At 47.7% G+C, this 22,472-nt stretch overlaps 1 protein-coding gene across 3 annotated transcripts in view; it reads right to left on the reverse strand.

The window, feature by feature from the left end:
• Positions 1 to 22,472, reverse strand: part of VAV3 (vav guanine nucleotide exchange factor 3) — a 546,183-nt gene that overhangs the window by 230,733 nt on the left and 292,978 nt on the right. For all 3 annotated transcript variants that reach the window (XM_063940113.1, XM_063940112.1, XM_063940114.1), the window contains 2 exons: positions 21,632 to 21,724; positions 19,673 to 19,741 (listed from right to left, as the gene is read on the reverse strand). In XM_063940113.1, coding sequence (XP_063796183.1) covers positions 19,673 to 19,741; positions 21,632 to 21,724 — 162 coding nt within the window. The remainder of the gene's footprint in view (positions 1 to 19,672; positions 19,742 to 21,631; positions 21,725 to 22,472) is intronic.

The following is a 22,472-nucleotide window of genomic DNA, read 5'->3' on the forward strand; positions in this document are numbered from 1 at the left end:
TGCTGGTGCCTGCGTTAGGCATTGCTTGAGTCTCTCAAATGCTGTTTCAGATTCGTCTGTATGCGAAATCCGATCAGGTTTGTTTGAAGAGACCATTTCCTGCAAAGGTAGCGCCAATATGGAAAACCCTGGGATCCAATTACGGCAATACCCACACATTCCTAGAAACGTCCTGATCTGTTGCTGGGTTTGTGGCAGTGTCATGTCTCTAATGGCTTGGATTCTATCAGCGGTCAGGTGTCTCAGTCCTTGTGTTAGACAGTGTCCCAAATATTTTACCTTAGTTTGGCATAATTGTAACTTGTCTTTGGAAACCTTGTGACCTGTGTCTGAAAGATGAAACAGGAGCTGTTTCGTATCCTTCAGGGAAGCTTCCAATGAATCAGAACACAGTAGTAGATCATCCACGTACTGTATCAACACTGATCCACTCTCCGGTTGGAAAGACTGTAAACAATCATGCAAAGCCTGAGAAAATATACTTGGACTATCTATGAAACCTTGGGGTAACCGAGTCCACGTGTATTGGACTCCTCTGTATGTGAATGCAAACAAATATTGGCTGTCAGGGTGCAGAGGTACCGAAAAGAATGCGGAGCAGAGGTCAATAACAGTGAAAAATTTGGCAGTGGGAGGAATTTGCATTAGGATGACAGCTGGATTAGGCACTACGGGGAACTGACTCTCAACTATTTTGTTAATCCCCCTTAGATCTTGCACTAGCCTGTAACCCCTCCCCCCACTCTTTTTAACAGGGAAGATGGGACTATTTGCTGTGCTGGACGTTCTTACTAGAATGCCCTGTTGTAGCAAGCGCTCTATTACTGGGAAAACTCCTAACTCCACCTCTGGCTTCAGAGGATACTGTGGGATTTTTGGAGCTATCCTACCATCTTTTACTTGTACAACTACTGGAGCTACGTTTGCCATTAATCCAGTGTCCTGTCCATCTTTTGTCCAAAGTGACTCTGGTATCTGAGATGTCATCTCTTCTACTTGGGATGGATTCCTATTTGTCATAATGGAATGTGACATTAATTTTGATGGGGAGTCTAACATGTCTCGTACTTCCTGAGCGTGATTCTCAGGGATGTCCAAGAATACACCTTCAGGAGTACAATAAATGACGCAACCCATTTTACATAGTAAGTCTCTTCCCAGGAGATTAGTTGGTGCCGATGCAGCCAGCAAAAAGGAATGCTTGGTATGCAAAGGCCCTATTGTAATCTCGGCTGGTTTGCTAACAGGGTAGTGCTGGACTACTCCTGTTACTCCCATGGCTGGAATTGTCCTACCAGTGGTTCTCATGCCCACTGTCGAATTTATCACTGACTTGGCCGCCCCTGTGTCTACAAGAAAGTTTAAAGTTTTACCAGCTACATTGATTGCAATTTCTGGTTCGCTTCCAAGACTAGCAATCAACTTAACTGGGTGCAGATTACAGGTATGGCCACACCCCTATTGGGTATGCTGACCTCCCTGAATCCCGTTGGCAGCAACTACTTGTGAGGGGGTTAGCTGGGAACTACCAGAGGCATGCCAATCTCTGTTCGGGGGATATCTTTTTGTTTCCCCTGTATGTGGCTCAAAACTCCGCCTCTGTGGACCCTGCTCCCAATGTCGTGTGTTGTGTTGTTGTCTAGGGGGTTGAAAAGATCTTTGTACATTCTTTGTTCTACATTCTCGTGCAAAGTGTCCCGGTCTGTTACAAGAAAAACATGTTATTACACTTGCCTTACCCACAGGATTCGGTGGTACATACGCAGGCTGCCTTGTGGTCAGCGCCTGTATACTTACGGACATCAACTTATCACTTCGCGATTCCCTGTGCCTAGTGATGTTTCTGTCGTGATCAATAGCAGCCTCTCTCAATGTGGACACTGACAGACCTCGCCAACATGGCTGCGTGGTCTGTACCCTAGCTTTTAATGTTTCTTTCAAACCATCCATCAGTACAGATACTGCTACTTCTCGATGGTTTGGGTTGGTCTTAATGTCTTCTATACCAGTGTACTTTGCCATTTCTAATAGTGCCCGGTGAAAATATTCTGTTGCCGTTTCGGACTCCTTTTGCTTAATGGAAAATATTTTATTCCATTTAACAACGGCTGGGAAATACTCCTTTAGCTGTAAATTTATCCTTTTTACATTATCCTTGTTGTACACGTCTGTAAGCGGTACATCTTTATCCAATGCACAGTCAGCTAAAAATTGAGTTGCGTCAACATTGGAAGGTAAACAAGCTCTTAGCAGTATCTGCCAATCCTTGTTGTTGGGTTCTACAGTGTTACCTAGATCCCTGATGTATTTTTGGCTAGCAACTAAATCCTTCCTGGGGTCAGGAAATTCGGACACTATTGTTCTTAATTCCATTCTGGAAAATGGAGTGTACATGGCAATGTTCCTTATGGGAGTGGCTCCAGACACATCTGTTTTTCCATTGGGAACTGCTATTACCCTTACAGGAGCAATTCTAACAGCCTCTTCCTGTGTAGATTCTACTGCTTGTTGTGGTACAATTGTTTCAGTGTAGTGCATGGTGCCGTACTTACCCGTCGACACGACCTCACCTATCCCTCCGCTAGGGGCTTTCACTAATCTCGTGGGTGTCGCTGTGCCTACTGTGGTCTCTGCTATGGTGGCTGCAAGAGAGAGAGCTGAAATTGTTGCTGAATCGTCTTCTTGATCACACTCCTGAGGAAGGTTCAAAACAGGGTACATCTTGCACGGGTTAATACTTGCATGAGTTATTTGGTTAACATCATTAACATTTACAGGGTTACTAAGAGTTTGTGTTTTACATCCCAGTGCGTTTCTCTCCGCAATCAACTTCTCTCCTGCAATGTATGGTGGAGGAGGAGCTGTGGCTATCAGCTTCCTGACTGCCCCAGATCCTGCCGCCAGAGCCAAACCTCTCTGTATCTCACCTTCCTGGTGCCATAACTGTAAATAATCATGATGTTGAATTCGTCTCTTTGCTGATTTTACGAGACATATCCTCCTCCTTAAATTTTGTAACACTTCTGGACTAAAGCTACCTATTCTTGGGAATTTGTCCCTGTCTTGTACAGTCATTCTCTCCCATTCATCACATAAAGATTCGGTGTGACTTCCATATTTTTCACACATTACATATCGTGCCGACCCAACTGGTCGGTTCACAGAATCAACCTGAACCAAGGTTGATCGCCCCCTACCTGAGCAACTGGCCCCCATAGTCTGCAGGTGTTGCTTAGTCCTCCTTGGATCTCTGTATCAAGGTTTTCAGCAAGCCTTTACAGACAACCAAATTACTCCACAGTAGGCCGGCGGTGGCGGTTTACCGAGTACCCCACTCACTCGCCCACCTCGACCAATACGACCTGATCACACCGACGTGGTGCTGGCGTACTCGATACAGGGCCCCTATGGAACCTTCAGTTTACTGGAACATATGAGGGTTACCCGCAGGACACTTACTCTTTCCAGTAAAGGTGGGGTTGTTAGATAGTTCCTGAGTGACCAGCGAACTTCCCTTTAAAAATAAAAAATTACACAAATCACGTCAGAATGTACAAATAGCGTTTGTGACCACTTTACTCTAATGGTATTAGGTCAGATTACTAACTACTGCACACAATTACGTGCGGTCCAATCGTTCAGTACACAAGCACTACTTGTTATGTACTGAAAGATCAATGGAATCGATGTTTCCGGCCGCGATTCCTTCAGCAAGAGCTTGTATGGCCTATATGGGTTCTGCACCAACACCCCAGGCGTTGTGCCACTGGACTTTTATAGCGGACCTTTTACCTTACGACCTCCTGGTCTTGTTACCTTATGACCTCCTGGTCTTGTTACCTTATGGTCCGCTATACTCTAATGCTCAAATATTATTTAACCAGGGATGCCTCCCTAGCCACCGTATATGTCACTTACACGTATGTCCCTTGACGAGTACCCGGCTTTCCTTTTGGTTCCACCTTAAAGTTGTATAAACTTATGTATACAAAACCACACTCACTCAACACATGTACACTTTGTTTCTATATCTATTTCTGCGCAGAAATTGTCTTCAGTCCAACAGTGTTACCAATTAGGAGCAGGATCTGTTAAACTAAATTTCAGATTTTTTTTTTTTTTCCAAAAATAGATTTGCGTTATTTACCGCTTCGCGTTATCTACCGCTGTGCGTTACTTATCGCCTTTGCGCTAATTCTCGCTTTGCGCTAATTCACCTTTTTCGTGACTTGAGCTACGTGAGCGTAACCAGACGCTACGTTGCGTAATGTACGCTGCGTGCGTCTGCCTTTTGGATTGCGTACGCTAGTCTTTGTTAGCGACACGTGTACGCAATGCAAAGATCCACCGTAACACAATATATACTTTTATCAATGTAAATGATCCCTGATCATCTACCGCAATCCACACTGACTGCCTTGTATCTCAGACAAATCGTGTGTTGTTCTATACTTTAACTATTACCTCTATTATGAAATAACAGCAAATCTCTTTTTAGCACTTTCTATCAACTATAAAAATTGGCAAACAGGAATAGTGATATACGAAATTGAAAAAGAAATGCAGATAAATGTATGCGTGCGTGTATACGCAAGACAGAAGAGAAATAAAACAGTTTTTAAAAGACACAAGCGTTTTGTTCTTACTTCCGGTTCCCGGATTCCTTCAGCACTCTTTATCTAAGCGAAGCAGACGCTTATCCCGTCAGCACTGGGAGACAACCTCCCACCCTTTGCTGGGGGATAATGTCTGCTGATCTACCTAGTGCAGATATGAGAAGGATAGGACGAGTCCCCAATTGACAATGCTAAATTCCTTTGTCGTATAAACAACCCTTTATGAAGTCTAAGGACACTGTACGCTGTTTGCTTAAGAAGTACCGTAAGGGTACGCTATTTGCGTAACGATCGCTCCGCCGTAGGCGAGACGCTCAAGCGTCACGTTCGCTCACGGCCCAGTGATCACAGGACACGTTATTGGTTATGACTAGAGTAATGATTCGCTATGGCGTAGCATACGCTCGAGACCACGAGGAGGTCACCAGCGGCGCAGACGCTCACAACGCTATACCTTAATGTTTAAACCTTATACCAATGAAATACACAGAATACCTTAATGTGAGTACAGGGTGTAAGTGCAACCTTGTGTAACCTGACTAACTACAAAGCTGCTTGAGCGTCACCGACGCTCAAGTGAACACTTAACACTATAGAAAATACACAGATACTGGTTTAGGTTCCAAAGCCTATTAACTGTATTATATCTAATATATTTGTAAAAGGGGATAACAGTACAAATGATACACTACAATATAACAGAGACTTCCTAACCACAGAACTAAACAATAAATACAAAAAGACAATACTACACTGACCTAAATGCAATACAATACAATACTATCTAATACAATACAATACTAGCCTAGTCTAGGGGAGATATGAGAGAATAGAACAGAGAGAGAGAGAGAGAGAGAGAGATGAGAGAAATTGGCTCACAGAAAGACAATGATTACGGAGAGAAACTTACGCACAAAGGGTATGATCGCCTGCGCCTCGATATCCAGCTCCCGGCTATCAGCAGATAACCGTTGATGAGAGAGTGAGAGCTGGATGTGGTCGGCCTGCCTATTTATGCCCCACACACAATGCAATCTCCTGGTCCTACAATCCCATTGTCCATTGGCCGAAGGAATTCGGCCCTGCATCATAACAAAAGGTCATAGGGTGATTCATACAGGTGGGCTGTGACGATTTCCAACAGCTCAGGTGGGTGGGAAACTGGGTTTCCCGCCGCATACCTGAGTATGTGTAAATAATAGAAATGGACATAAACTTCTTATGTCCATAACTATTCGCACGAGCGATTAATACGCTCCAAACCAACACCGGAATATTACTAATTAAATACTCTTCCGATGGGTACCAAACACGGCTGTATGATTCCTGTCAGACCCTTCGTACGATACAAAGAGGGATTCCTTTAAACAGGGACCTTCTATTTTAACCAGACTTTCAGAATCTATCAAGGTGACCATGATCTACAAACTACATTAATTGTGAACATTTGTAACGAATGAGTCGCACGCTACGACTACATAAACTCTACCGTAAATACGCATACCGCGCCTGTGAGTGCACGCTATCGCGGGTATGCGCCTTCACGGGAGAGCGTACGCATGCGCAGCGCGGACCAGTGTGCGGTGCAAATATGGCAACGTGCATAGAGACATTTTTCTGACTTTGACAATAGATAGATAGATAGATAGATATAGACAGACAGACAGACAGATAGATGCATCAACGTCAAAGTTTTGCAGAAAAACTGTTTTCTTTATCATTCTGATTAGTCTCAATATTGAATGTTATAAAATGCTGTTTGATGCAGTAGGCATGTGTTTTCTTGGAGGCACATAATGATGCAGACAGATGATATAACTGACTTTGGATCAGGGCATTTCACATGAAATGAGGGACTGATGCTAAAAAGCACGTGTACAAAAAGGAAAAATCTGCATTTTGTTTGTACGGGAGATGATGTGAGTGCACTGTGGGAAGATGAGAGGGCACAGCTGTGTAAGTGCACCTGATGTTACAGGTACTGAAAGATTCTGTTCATTTTAGTTTATAGACCCAGCATGTAATCTGGTGAAATGCACTCTGAATGCCAGATTCAGAGTTGCACGCAGACCATGCGCGGCTGCGACTTCTCACTTATTCTCAAGTGCATAAATATTCAAATGCCTCTGTAAGCATTCCCCTTATGTACTATGGTGCAACGGACTTAGTAACCCTGCAACACCCACTTCTAATCAATGCTTAAGTTTGCTAGTGGATCTGAGTTTTCCACCTTCGAAGCACCATCGGTCACAACATCAGGTCTTTGAGTAGCCCCTGCATGGCAAAAAGTGTCTCTTGTAACTTTCTTAAGATATAGCCACTGTGACTGCAGTGCTGAGAAAGAGACTGCAACCACACGCCCATGACACGCCCATAACACGCCAATGACACCTCCCCTTTTTTACTTAATGCCGCCATTCCTGTCTCCACCCTGATTACACAGATTACAGAAGCCGCCTCAAGTAATAGCAATGTCATACACAACTGCATATGCCATCAGACACCATGGCACATGCGTGCTCAGTAGGGGTTTCCTAGACTTTGGGGGTAATTCCAAGTTGATCGCAGCAGGAATTTTGTTAGCAATTGGGCAAAACTATGTGCACTGCAGGGGAGGCAGATTTAACATGTGCAGAGAGAGTTAGATTTGGGTGTGGTGAGTTCAATCTGCAATCTAAATTGCAGTGTAAAAATAAAGCAGCCAGTATTTACCCTGCACAGATACAAAATAACCCACCCAAATCTTACTCTCTCTGCACATGTTATATCTGCCCCCCCTGCAGTGCACATGGTTTTGCCCAACTGCTAAAAAATTTCCTGCTGCGATCAACTTGGAATTACCCCCTTTGTGCACACGTGCAGTAGCAAATAATCATCTAACTGTGCAAACATCTGCATTGCGTCCACCTCTGGATCAGGCCCAAAATGTCAGATGCACAAGCCTGCACATGAAAATAAGATTTTACTTACCGGTAAATCTATTTCTCGTAGTCCGTAGTGGATGCTGGGGACTCCGTAAGGACCATGGGGAATAGACGGGCTCCGCAGGAGACAGGGAACTCTAAGAAAGAATTAGGACTACTGGTGTGCACTGGCTCCTCCCTCTATGTCCCTCCTCCAGACCTCAGTTAAGGAAACTGTGCCCGGAAGAGCTGACAGTACAAGGAAAGGATTTTGTAATCCAGGGTAAGACTCATACCAGTCACACCAATCACACCGTATAACTTGTGATAAGTTACCCAGTTAACAGTATGAACAACAACAGAGCATCAGACAACCTGACGCAAACATAACATAACCCTTCTTAGTTAAGCAATAACTATATACAAGTATTGCAGAAGAAGTCCGCACTTGGGACGGGCGCCCAGCATCCACTACGGACTACGAGAAATAGATTTACCGGTAAGTAAAATCTTATTTTCTCTAACGTCCTAGTGGATGCTGGGGACTCCGTAAGGACCATGGGGATTATACCAAAGCTCCCAAACGGCCGGGAGAGTGCGGATGACTCTGCAGCACCGAATGAGCAAACACAAGGTCCTCCTCAGCCAGGGTATCAAACTTGTAGAATTTTGCAAACGTGTTTGAACCCGACCAAGTAGCTGCTCGGCAAAGCTGTAATGCCGAGACCCCTCGGGCAGCCGCCCAAGAAGAGCCCACCTTCCTTGTGGAATGGGCTTTTACAGATTTTGGATGCGGCAATCCAGCCGCAGAATGAGCCTGCTGAATCGTGTTACAGATCCAGCGAGCAATAGTTTGCTTTGAAGCAGGAGCACCCAGCTTGTTGGATGCATACAGGATAAACAGCGAGTCAGTTTTCCTGACTCCAGCCGTTCTGGCTACATAAATCTTCAAAGCCCTGACTACATCTAGTAACTTGGAATCCTCCAAGTCACGAGTAGCCGCAGGCACCACAATAGGTTGGTTCAAATGAAAAGATGACACCACCTTCGGCAGAAATTGCGGACGAGTCCGTAATTCTGCCCTGTCCATATGGAAAACCAGATAGGGGCTTTTACATGACAAAGCCGCCAATTCTGACACACGCCTAGCTGAAGCTAAGGCCAATAGCATGACCACTTTCCACGTGAGATACTTTAACTCCACGGTCTTAAGTGGCTCAAACCAGTGTGACTTCAGGAAACTCAACACCACGTTAAGATCCCAAGGTGCCACTGGAGGCACAAAAGGGGGCTGAATATGCAGCACTCCCTTTACAAACGTCTGAACCTCAGGAAGAGAAGCCAGTTCCTTTTGAAAGAAAATGGATAGGGCCGAAATCTGGACCTTTATGGACCCTAATTTTAAGCCCATAGTCACTCCCGACTGCAGGAAGTGAAGGAAACGGCCCAGCTGGAATTCCTCTGTAGGGGCCTTCCTGGCCTCACACCAAGCAACATATTTTCGCCATATACGGTGATAATGTTTTGCTGTCACGTCCTTCCTAGCCTTTATCAGCGTAGAAATAACTTCATCCGGAATGCCTTTTTCCGCTAGGATCCGGCGTTCAACCGCCATGCCGTCAAATAAAAAACGCGGTAAGTCTGTTATGATTCCTGAACTCCAGACCGGAGGAGATCTTATGACAGGGATCTGAGTTCAGGAAAATAAGCTGGTTGTGGGAGCTGGAAGGCCTAGTAACCCCTGGCGCCCTAACTCCGTTGTCTCGCCCGTGTTATCAGAAATCCCCTGCGAGACTATGGTTGCTTGAGCCCATGGCAGCCGCGTTCGAAGGGCGGATTATGTCTGCCCAACCCCGATGCCCCCGCAGGTCTTAATGGGAGACAAGGGGAAGTCCGAGACAGGGTGATAACAAGGGGCCCTCTAACTAAGCAACACGGCCAGGGGTTACAAGCTGACTTAACTAAATCAAAAGGTATGTGCGGATTTGCCGCCAGGGAAAAGGACAACCAAAGATCCACTGATCCGACACTCCTATCCGGCACCGCTGGACACCAGAGTGGATCTGTGGAAGCGGAATCCTCCGCAAAACTCCAGAACACAATATAAACAAAATAATAAATAGTAGCGGACTAGCCGCAACACACGGCTGCGCCGCGACTCACGAACACCACCAGATGTTAAAGGTGCTCGGTCAGACTCCAGGAACAGATGGTAACTTCCGAGTACAGGATCTCTGAGAACAGGAACAACCAAATAGACCGGGACTGGGAACTCTCTGCAGCAGACAAGGCAAACAGGAAACTATCACCGGCGTCTGTAGGAAGTCCTGAGGATGCCTTTATTCAGGCACCCTCCAATCCAGATCCAGACAGGACAATCAAAAGAAATGCCGTGCAGCTTGCATGCTGCACGGCCAGCACATAATCAGGGCAACAGGATAGACCCAGCAACGGGGAACGCGGCTGCACGTGGCGTCCCCGTTGCTAAGGCCAGAGGCGGCTCCGTGCGCCCAGCGTCTCAGCGTTGCCAGGGAGCCGGCGGCTGAACGCGCCCGGCGTCCCTGGTTGCTAGGCGCCGGGCCGCACGGCCGAGCGGACCCCGGCGCCTAACAGTACCCCCCCCCCCTTGAGGAGGGGTCAAGGAACCCCCAAGGCCCGGTTTCCGAGGAAATTCATGAAAAAATGCCCTTTTCAGCCTCGGGGCATGAAGGTCTTCATCCAGGACCCACGACCTTTCCTCTGGCCCATAACCTCTCCAATGCACCAAAAAATAAAGCCGACCCCGGGACAACTTGGAATCGAGAACCTTCTCAACCAAGAACTCTTGCTGACCCTGTACATTAACTGGTGATCTCCCCTGAGATTTTTTACGAGGAAATCTGCTGGACGAAACATATGGTTTAAGCAATGAGCAATGGAAGGTATTTCCGATCCGTAAAGTCTTTGGTAAACGTAACCGGAAAGCAACTGGATTGACTTTTTTGATAATGAGAAATGGTCCAATAAATCTAGGACCCAATCTGGCTGAAGTTTGTCGAAGTTTGATGTTGCGAGTCGACAACCACACCCTGTCTCCTACTTTAAAAGTGCACGGCCGCCGGAGCCTGTCAGAAAATTTCTTTTCCCGGAAAGCTGCTTTTCTGAGAGCCAGGTGCACTTTTTTCCAAATAAGTTTAAGATGAGAGGTCAGGGCCAGAGAGGAGACAGAGGAATGTTGAAAAAATGAATTAGCTCTGGGGTGGAAACCAAAAACTGCAAAAAATGGAGACACATTGGTGGAGGAATGACAGGCATTATTATAAGCAAACTCCGCCAATGGAAGAAACTCAGACCAGTCATTTTGGAGTTTGGCCGAGTACAAACGCAAATATTGTTTTAGAGATTGGTTAACTCTCTCAGTCTGTCCATTGGATTGTGGATGATAGCCGGAGGTTAATGATAATTTCATCTTTAACGAAGCACAAAAAGATTTCCAAAATTGCGCAATGAATTGTGGACCCCTGTCAGAAACAATATCGGTGGGTAACCCATGGAGTCTGAAAACATGACGGAGGAATAAGACTGCCAATCCCTGGGCAGATGGCAATCGGGGAAGAGCGATGAAATGGGCCATTTTGCTAAAACGGTCCACTACTACCCATATGACTCGGCATTCTGCTGACAGAGGGAGGTCCACCACAAAATCCATGGAGATATGCGACCATGGCCTAAGGGGAACATTCAAGGGCATAAGTTGACCAATGGGCAAAGAACGAGGAACTTTATGCTGTGCACAGACCTGACATGAAAAAACAAACTCTTTAATGTCTTTGGAAAGACCAGGCCACCATACTGAGCGGGATACCAATTCCAAAGTCTTGGCGATTCCAGGATGCCCGGCAACTTTGCTATCATGGAACTCTGCCAAAACAGTTGCTCTCAAAAATTCAGGGACAAAAAGACGACCAGCAGGAGTATTTCCAGGAGCTTGATGCTGAAGCAGCTTTAATTGGGAAAATACATCCTGTGTGAGACCTGCCTGAATGACTGAAGACGGAAGTATGGGGGTAACAGGACTGTTGTCTTGAACCGGAAGGAAACTGCGTGACAGGGCATCTGCCTTGGTATTCTTGGAACCTGGTCTGAAGGTGATAATGAATTTGAAACGAGTAAAAAATAAAGCCCAACGAGCCTGTCGGGCATTCAGTCGTTTAGCCGATTCAATGTATTGAAGATTTTTGTGATCAGTCAAAACTGAAATGGTATGGGTCGCTCCTTCAAGCCAATGTCTCCACTCCTCGAAAGCCCATTTAATAGCCAGCAATTCCCGGTTACCAACGTCGTAGTTGGATTCTGTAGATGAGAATTTCCTGGACATATAGGCACAAGGATGTAACTCAAGGGAATCTGGATCCTTCTGAGACAGGATAGCCCCTACTCCAACCTCCGAGGCATCAACCTCAACAATGAAAGGTAATTCTGGGTTGGGATGTCTAAGGACAGGGGCTGAGACAAAGGCTTGTTTTAAGGCCTGAAAAGATAACTCAGCTTCACATGACCAATTGGTAGGATCTGCTCCCTTCTTAGTAAGTGCCACAATAGGAGCAACTAGGTCAGAGAAAGAGTGAATAAATCTTCTATAGTAGTTCGCAAACCCTAAAAAGCGCTGAATTGCTTTTAAATTGGTGGGTTGCGCCCAACTAAGGATGGCCTGGAGCTTTTTTGGTTCCATTCGGAATCCCCGAGGGGAAATAATGTACCCTAAAAAGGATACTTCTGTGACATGAAATTCACACTTTTCCAGCTTGGCATATAAGTGATTTTCACGTAATTTCTTTAGCACCTGACGCACCTGGGTAACATGCTGTTCCACGGAGTCAGAATATATCAAAATATCGTCTAAATAGACCACGACGAATCTTCCCAGAAACTCACGAAGCACATCATTAATGAGATCCTGGAAAACTGCCGGAGCGTTAGATAGGCCGAATGGCATGACCAGATACTCATAGTGGCCTGACTGAGTACTAAATGCCGTTTTCCATTCATCCCCTGACTTGATTCTGATGAGGTTATATGCTCCTCTCAGATCAATCTTAGAGAAAATAACAGCCGAACGTAGCTGATCAAAGATGACAGAGATCAGCGGCAGAGGGTAAGTATTCTTTACTGAGATTTTATTCAGAGCTCTAAAGTCAATGCAGGGTCTGAGTGAACCATCCTTCTTCTCTACGAAGAAGAACCCTGCACTTAAAGGGGATTTAGATGGCCTGATAAACCCTTTCCCAAGGCTTTCTTTCACATACTCATTCATGGCCACAGTTTCAGGACCAGACAATGCATATAACCTTCCTTTAGGCAACGTGGCACCAGGAATTAACTCAATGGTACAATCATAAGGCCTATGGGGAGGCAAAATATCTGCATTGCCCTTAGAAAACACATCAACAAAATCCTGGTATTCCCCAGGAATATGTGCGGAACCGGCGGCAGCTACTCGGATAGGAAGCGTAATACATTCTTTATCACAGATGGTACCCCATTGTAGGATCTCCCCGGACTGCCAATCTATGATGGGATTATGAAAGGCCAGCCAAGGGTGACCCAGAACCACAGGAACTGCTGGACAATGGGTAAGGAAAAACTCAATCTTTTCAGAATGCAAAGCTCCCACCGAGAGCAAAACTGGAGGTGTACATAGAGAAATAACCCCATTGGACAAGGGACTCCCGTCTAAACCATGCATGGTGATACACCTATTCAAGGTTAGCTGAGGAATACCTAAGGCCTTGGCCCATGTTAAATCCATAAAGTTTCCTGCAGCTCCACTGTCCACAAAAGCAGAGACCGAGGAACAGAGGCTGCCATAGGAAACTTTAACAGGAACCAACAGTGAATTATTTGAGGAGATGAGCTGCAGACCAAAGTGAACCCCCTCACAACTCACTTGGTCAGGAAGTTTCCCGACTTGTTTGGACAACTACGGGCAAAATGTCCCTTACCTCCGCAGTATAAACACAGACCAGAATTTTGCCTCCTGGTTCTTTCTTCCGGAGACAATTTGGAGAGACCTATCTGCATAGGCTCCTCTATGTCTACAGGAATGGAAGGAACCCAGGAAGAGGACCCGACAGATGCCCCTTTTTCAGCCCTCCGCTCTCTGAGCCGACGATCTATCTTAATAGAGAGCTCCATGAGGTTATCGAGGGTCGCAGGAGCGGGATACTGGAGGAGACTGTCTTTTATAGATTCAGATAAGCCAAGGCGAAACTGACTGCGCAGGGCTGGGTCATTCCAGCCACAGTCGTTCGACCAACGGCGAAACTCCGTACAATAATTCTCTGCGGGATTCCTACCCTGTCTAAGAGCACGCAACTGACTTTCTGTGGATGCCTCTCTATCAGGGTCGTCATACAATAGCCCTAAAGATTTCAAAAAGGCGTCTACAGACGATAAGGCCGGATCGTCTGTCTTTAAACCAAAAGCCCAGGTCTGAGGATCCCCCTGGAGCAGAGAAATAATAATCCCAACCCGCTGAGCCTCTGTACCTGAGGTAACTGGTCTTAAACGAAAATACAGTTTGCAAGATTCTTTAAAATTAAAAAACTGCTTTCTATCCCCAGAAAAACGGTCAGGCAGATGCATTTTTGGTTCAGGGACGACCCTCGGGGAGGTCCGTAACAGATCTTCCTGTGAGCTCACCCGGAGGGACAGATCCTGAACCATCTGAGTAAGTTCCTGAATCTGACTAACTAGAAACTGGCCAGGATTTGGCCCAACACCGGTGGGATTCATGAGGCCGACAAAAAATTCTCCCAACTGAATAAGTGAAAAAATTAACTCTTGTTCAAAATTTTTTCTTTTGTCTGGCCGGTGATAATGTTATGATTCCTGAACTCCAGACCGGAGGAGATCTTATGACAGGGATCTGAGTTCAGGAAAATAAGCTGGTTGTGGGAGCTGGAAGGCCTAGTAACCCCTGGCGCCCTAACTCCGTTGTCTCGCCCGTGTTATCAGAAATCCCCTGCGAGACTATGGTTGCTTGAGCCCATGGCAGCCGCGTTCGAAGGGCGGATTATGTCTGCCCAACCCCGATGCCCCCGCAGGTCTTAATGGGAGACAAGGGGAAGTCCGAGACAGGGTGATAACAAGGGGCCCTCTAACTAAGCAACACGGCCAGGGGTTACAAGCTGACTTAACTAAATCAAAAGGTATGTGCGGATTTGCCGCCAGGGAAAAGGACAACCAAAGATCCACTGATCCGACACTCCTATCCGGCACCGCTGGACACCAGAGTGGATCTGTGGAAGCGGAATCCTCCGCAAAACTCCAGAACACAATATAAACAAAATAATAAATAGTAGCGGACTAGCCGCAACACACGGCTGCGCCGCGACTCACGAACACCACCAGATGTTAAAGGTGCTCGGTCAGACTCCAGGAACAGATGGTAACTTCCGAGTACAGGATCTCTGAGAACAGGAACAACCAAATAGACCGGGACTGGGAACTCTCTGCAGCAGACAAGGCAAACAGGAAACTATCACCGGCGTCTGTAGGAAGTCCTGAGGATGCCTTTATTCAGGCACCCTCCAATCCAGATCCAGACAGGACAATCAAAAGAAATGCCGTGCAGCTTGCATGCTGCACGGCCAGCACATAATCAGGGCAACAGGATAGACCCAGCAACGGGGAACGCGGCTGCACGTGGCGTCCCCGTTGCTAAGGCCAGAGGCGGCTCCGTGCGCCCAGCGTCTCAGCGTTGCCAGGGAGCCGGCGGCTGAACGCGCCCGGCGTCCCTGGTTGCTAGGCGCCGGGCCGCACGGCCGAGCGGACCCCGGCGCCTAACAAAGTCTTGGAACAGACAGGGCCCCTGTAGCAACAGATCCTGTCTGAGAGGCAGAGGCCATGGGTCCTCTGTGAGCATTTCTTGCAGTTCCGGGTACCAAGCCCTTCTTGGCCAATCCGGAACAATGAGTATTGTTCTCACTTCTCTTTTTCTTACGATTCTCAGCACCTTGAGTATGAGAGGAAGAGGAGGAAACACATAGACCGACTGGAACACCCACGGTGTTACTAGTGCGTCCACAGCTATCGTCTGAGGGTCTCTTGACCTGGCGCAATACTTTTGTAGCTTTTTGTTGAGGCGGGATGCCATCATGTCCACCTGTGGCAGTTCCCATCGATTTGTAATCTGTGTGAAGACTTCTTGATGAAGTCCCCACTCTCCCGGGTGGAGGTCATGCCTGCTGAGGAAGTCTGCTTCCCAGTTGTCCACTCCCGGAATGAACACTGCTGACAGTGCTTGCACGTGATTCTCCGCCCAACGAAGAATCCTGGTGGCTTCTGCCATCGCCACCCTGCTTCTTGTGCCGCCCTGGCGGTTTACATGAGCCACTGCGGTGATGTTGTCTGATTGAATCAGCACCGGTTGGTTGCGAAGCACAGGCTCCGCTTGACTCAGGGCGTTGTATAAGGCCCTTAGTTCCAGGATATTGATGTGCAGACAAGCCTCCTGACTTGACCACAGCCCTTGGAAGTTTTTTCCCTGAGTGACTGCCCCCCACCCTCGGAGGCTCGCATCCGTGGTCACCAGGACCCAGTCCTGTATGCCGAACCTGCGGCCCTCGAGAAGGTGAGCACTCTGCAGCCACCACAGAAGAAACACCCTGGCCCTGGGGGATAGGGTGATCAGCCGATGCATCTGAAGATGCGATCCGGACCACTTGTCCAACAGATCCCACTGAAAGTTCCTCGCATGGAACCTGCCGAAGGGAATGGCTTCGTATGACGCCACCATCTTTCCCAGGACTCGCGTGCATTGATGCACCGACACCTGTTTTGGTTTTAAGAGGTCTCTGACCAGAGTCACGAGCTCCTTGGCCTTCTCCTCCGGGAGAAACACCTTCTTCTGGTCTGTGTCCAGAATCATGCCCAGGAAGGGCAGTCTCGTCGTAGGAATCAGCTGCGACTTTGGAATATTCAGAATCCAGCCGTGCTGTTGTAACACCTCCCGAGAGTGTGCTACGCTAATCAGCAACTGCTCTCTGGACCTCGCCTTTATGAGGAGATCGTCCAAGTATGGAATAATTGTGACTCCTTGCTTTCGCAGGAGCACCATCATTTCCGCCATTACCTTGGTAAATATTCTCGGTGCCGTGGACAGACCAAACGGCAACGTCTGGAATTGGTAATGACAGTCCTGTACCACAAATCTGAGGTACTCCTGATGAGGTGGATAAATGGGGACATGCAGGTAAGCATCCTTTATGTCCAGAGACACCATAAAATCCCCCTCTTCCAGGCTTGCGATGACCGCTCTCAGCGATTCCATCTTGAACTTGAACCTTTTCAGGTAAATGTTCAGGGATTTTAAATTCAATATGGGTCTGACCGAACCGTCCGGTTTCGGAACCACAAACATTGTGGAATAGTAACCCCTTCCCTGTTGAGGGAGGGGAACCTGTACCACCACCTGCTGGAGATATAATTTGTGAATTGCCGCTAACACTACTTCCCTTTCTATGGGGGAAGCTGGCAGGGCCGATTTGAGGTAACGGTGAGGGGGCATTACTTCGAATTCCAGCTTGTATCCCTGAGACACAATCTGTTTAGCCCAGGGATCCACCTGTGAGCGAACCCACTGGTGGCTGAAATTTCGGAGACGCGCCCCCACCGCTCCTGGCTCCACCTGTGGAGCCCCAGCGTCATGCGGTGGATTTTGTGGAAGCCGGGGAGGACTTCTGTTCCTAAGAACTAGCTGTATTGTGCAGCTTCTTTCCTCTACCCCTGCCTCTGGCAAGAAAAGAAGCACCACGAACTTTCTTGCCTCTGTGCGATCGAAAGGACTGCATTTGGTAATACGGTGCTTTCTTAGGTTGTGATGGAATATATGGCAAAAAATTTGACTTCCCAGCCGTAGCTGTGGAAACTAGATCCGAGAGCGTCCCCAAACAATTCCTCACCCTTATAAGGTAAAACCTCCATGTGCTTTTTTGAGTCGGCATCACCTGTCCATTGCCGAGTCCACAGGAGCCTTCTGGCAGAAATTGACATTGCATTTATTCTAGTGCCCAGTAGGCAAATGTCTCTCTGGGCATCCCTCATATATAGGACAGCGTCTTTTATATGCCCCAGGGTCAGTAATATAGTATCCTTGTCCAAGGTATCAAGTTCTTCAGACAGAGTATCTGTCCATGCTGCTACAGCACTACACATCCAGGCCGACGCAATTGCCGGCCTCAGTAGGGTACCTGAATGTGTATAAACGGACTTCAGGATACCTTCCTGCTTCCTATCCACAGGATCTTTTAGGGAGGCCGTATCCTGTGACGGCAGGGCCACCTTCTTAGATAAGCATGTCAAAGCTTTGTCTACCCTAGGGGAGGATTCCCAGCGTAACCTGTCCGTTGGCGGGAAAGGATACGCCATAAGTAACCGTTTGGAAATCTGCACTCTCCTATCAGGAGAATCCCAAGCTTTTTCACATAACTCATTTAACTCATGTGAAGGGGGAAAAGTCACTTCTTGCCTTTTTTCCCCAAACATATAAATCCTCTTGTCAGGGACCGGGTTTACCTCTGAAATGTGCAATACATCCTTTATTGCTATAATCATGTAGCGGATGGCTTTAGCCATTTTAGGCTGCAACTTTGCATCATCGCCATCGACACTGGAGTCAGAATCCGTGTCGATATCTGTGTCAACAATCTGGGATAGTGGGCGCTTCTGAGACCCTGACGGCCTCTGCGCTGTAGGATCAGGCATGGGTTGAGACCCTGACTGTCCCAAGGCTTCAGCTTTATCCAACCTTTTATGCAAGGAGTTTACATTATCATTTAACACCTTCCACATATCCATCCAATCAGGTGTCGGCGCCGTCGGCGGCGACCCCACATTCATCTGCACCTGCTCTGCTTCCACATAGCCTTCCTCGTCAAACATGTCGACACAATCGTACCGACACACCACACACACAGGGGATGCTCTATTTGAGGACAGAACCCCCACAAGGCCTTTTGGAGAGACAGAAAGAGAGTATGCCAGCACACACCCCAGCGCTATATAACCCAGGAATTACACAGTAACTTAGTGTTTACCCAGTAGCTGCTGTATTAGTGATTTTGCGCTAAATTTATGTGCCCCCCCTCTCTTTTTACCCTCTTTCTACTGTGATTCTGCAGGGGAGAGCCTGGGGAGCTTCCTCTCAGCGGAGCTGTGGAGAGAAAATGGCCCTGGTGAGTGCTGAGGAAGAAGCCCCGCCCCCTCAGCGATTTTGTGTAAAATAATGGCGGGGACTCATGCATATATACAGTGCCCAGCTGTATATATGCTCTATTATGCCAGGAGGTACTCAATTGCTGCCCAGGGCGCCCCCCCCTGCGCCCTGCACCCTACAGTGACCGGAGTGTGCGGGTTTAATGTGGGAGCAATGGCGCACAGCTGCAGTGCTGTGCGCTACCTCATATGAAGACAGGAGTCTTCTGCCGCCGATTTTGAAGTCTTCTTGCTTCTCTCGCCGGCTTCTGTCTTCTGGCTCTGCGAGGGGGACGGCGGCGCGGCTCCGGGATCGGACGACCAAGGGTGAGTTCCTGTGTTCGATCCCTCTGGAGCTAATGGTGTCCAGTAGCCTAAGAAGCACGACCTATCCGCAGTTAGTAGGTTTGCTTCCCTCCCCTCAGTCCCACGTAGCAGAGAGTCTGTTGCCAGCAGATCTCTCTGAAAATAAAAAATCCTAACAAAATACTTTCTTATTAGCAAGCTCAGGAGAGCTCACTAAAGTGCACCCAGCTCTGACCGGGCACAGATTCTAACTGAGGTCTGGAGGAGGGACATAGAGGGAGGAGCCAGTGCACACCAGTAGTCCTAATTCTTTCTTAGAGTGCCCTGTCTCCTGCGGAGCCCGTCTATTCCCCATGGTCCTTACGGAGTCCCCAGCATCCACTAGGACGTTAGAGAAAGTGGCATTGTATGATGCAGTCGGCATTCTCCCATCCACCTATAACTAGTGGACACACTGACTATACTCCCACCTTACCCCTCCCCTTCCATCCATATGTAAGCGGCTGTAAAACTCTTCCAAACGCATCATGCTAGTGTTTTCCACTTGGTCTGGAGTTGTGGCATACTGATGTTTAAGTACTTTGCAGTTTGTACACCATTTCTTACACTTACAGGGATATTAATAAATATGTTTTGCAGGTCTGCGGAAGGCAAGAATTTTTTCAGTGGTTCCATGAAGAACTAAAAAGAAACAAAAAAAATGATTAATAGAAAATGGTGCGGACAATTAATCCACTGTAATGAACAGCAGTAAATAATTACAAATAAAGGTCACAGTGTCTAAAATGTTGTTAGAATCTTAGCGCTAACATTCCTATTTCTACATTATGGGGGGCTGTCAGTGTGCATGGACTGCTAGGTATATCTGGAAAATGCTATGCTCCTGGAGATAGTCTGATAACTTTTTCTCCAAGTTTTCTTAGTCCTGTACATTTTCAATCAATAAAATGTTGAATCCAGAAGCCATGTAGGTGTCTTATACAGAATGCACAATGCTGTTCCTGGATGCTGTCTCACTGATTTGAGGCATGCATTGTTCATGATATACCAGCCTAAGGCTCTCTAGCACCAGACAGTAACTGTAGCTGCACTGGGGGCCAGATGTACTAAGCCAAGTGATAAAGTCAGTAGAAAAAATGTCTTACAGGTACTGTGTGCGCGCGCCGAAGGCGCGTGTGCCAAAAAATGGGTGTGGTCAAATGCCATATGGGGCGTGGCCAATGAAAATGTGGGCGTGATACACATATGGGGGAGGGGCAGATACACATATGACCCCCACAGTGCCAGATACACGTTGCCCCACAGTGCCAGATACACGTTGCCCCACATTGCCAGATACACGAGTGCCCCACAGTGCCAGATACACGTTGCCCCACAGTGCCAGATACACGTTGCCCCACAGTGCCAGATACACGAATGCCCCACAGTGCCAGATACACAAATGCCCCACAGTGCCAGATACACAAATGCCCCACAGTGCCAGATACACGTTGCCCCACAGTGCCAGATACACGAATGCCCCACAGTGCCAGATATACATTGCCCACAACAGTGCCAGATATACATTGCCCACAACAGTGCCAGATATACATTGCCCCCCACAGTGCCAGATATACATTGCCCACAACAGTGCCAGATATACATTGCCCCCCACAGTGCCAGATATACATTGCCCCCCACAGTGCCAGATATACATTGCTCACAACAGTGCCAGATATACATTGCCCGCCACAGTGCCAGGTATACATTGCCCCCCACAGTGCCAGGTATACATTGCCCCCTACAGTGCCAGCTATACTTTGCCCCCCACAGTGCCAGGTGTACATTGCTCCCCACAGTGCCAGGTATACATTGCCCCCCACAGTGCCAGGTATACATTGCCCCCCACAGTACCAGGTATACATAGCCCCCCACAGTACCAGGTATTCGTGAAGCTGCAGCAGAATCTCCCCCCCCCCTCCCCTTCCTCTGCTCACCGCTGCTGCTGACTTGTGTGAGGGGAGGGGAGCGCAGCATGCGCCTCTTTTTCCCCTCAGTCTCCGGCGGGTTAGTACAATATTCAGCGCCGATCCGTGAGCCAATCAAAGCTCTGATTGGCTCACGGGCGGCGCTGATTTGAAAGAAGACATTGAGGGGCAGGAGAGGCGCAGGCTGCGCTCTCCTCCCCTCACATCAGCGGTAGCAAGCGGCGGCCCGTCGGTGTGGGTACGGCGTACCCACGGCAAAATTCTTAAGGGTACGCCGTACCCACCCGTACCCGCACACTTGCACCGCTGGATAAAGTGGAGAGTGATAAACTCGCAACCAATAAGCTCCTAACTGACATTTTTTAAACAGGGCCTGTGACATGGCAGCTAGGAGCTGATCGGCTGGCACTTTATCACTCTACATTTTATCACTTTTTAAGGCTTAGCACATCTTGTCCCCGATGTACTATGGGTTGTGCCACCTCCACTTTTATGACACTGGGTGAGACTACTGGTGCGGGTAGGTGTGATTTATAGCATGACATCCGTGGCAGCTACTTCTTGTGACCAGGCTAAGATTGACCACTTACAACTTTATACCTACCTTCTCTATAGAATCTAGGGTTTCTGAATATTTCTCCTCTGTCTGCTTTATTTCTAACAGACAACAGCTCCGAATGTCACTCTCTGTAGTCCTCTGCAAACACAGAAAATTCATTAAGAATGACCATAAATACACATATCCCCCTTCCCAATTGGAATGGAGAGGCCATGATAACATGAAGTGTGAGCTGAGACATTGAAAAACATTTTACAATTTTTGTGACTAGAGAAAATTGAAAGGGATTTATGCTGAATTTTTCACCACACAATGGCCCTCATTTATCAAGCCTTGGACAGTGATAAATAGCACGGTGGTAAAGTACCAACCAACCAGCTCCTAACTCATACTTACCTACTCTCCCAGAAGCTGCGGGAGGCTCCCGTTTTTTGGGGTAGCCCCCCGCACCCCTGGAAGAGTGGGCATGTCTCCCGCATCCTGCTCGCACCCTAGTGATGCGAGCAGGATGGAGAGATAACCTTCCGCAATTGCAGGTCCGTCGGGTGGAGAAGGTGTTAAAATGATGCAAATCGCGTCATTTTAGCCCCGCCCCCTTCCCACGGTTTAGTGATGTCACAGTCCGGCCCCGCCCCCCGAAGACACTGCAGCGTCTCCTCTCCGGGCTTCTACCGGAGAGGAGAAATAAAATGTAGGTAAGTATGTCCTAACTACAGGCTGTGTTTATAAAATGACAGTTGGGAGCTGATTGGTTGGTTCACTCTCCAAGGTTTGATAAACCTGGGTTAATATACACAAGGGGGGTCATTCCGAGTTGATAGCTCGCTAGCAGTATTTAGCAGCCGTGCAAATGCTATGCCGCCGCTCACTGGGAGTGTATTTTAGC

Source organism: Pseudophryne corroboree, chromosome 9 (genome assembly GCF_028390025.1).
Source record: "Pseudophryne corroboree isolate aPseCor3 chromosome 9, aPseCor3.hap2, whole genome shotgun sequence".
Classification (NCBI taxonomy): domain Eukaryota; kingdom Metazoa; phylum Chordata; class Amphibia; order Anura; family Myobatrachidae; genus Pseudophryne; species Pseudophryne corroboree.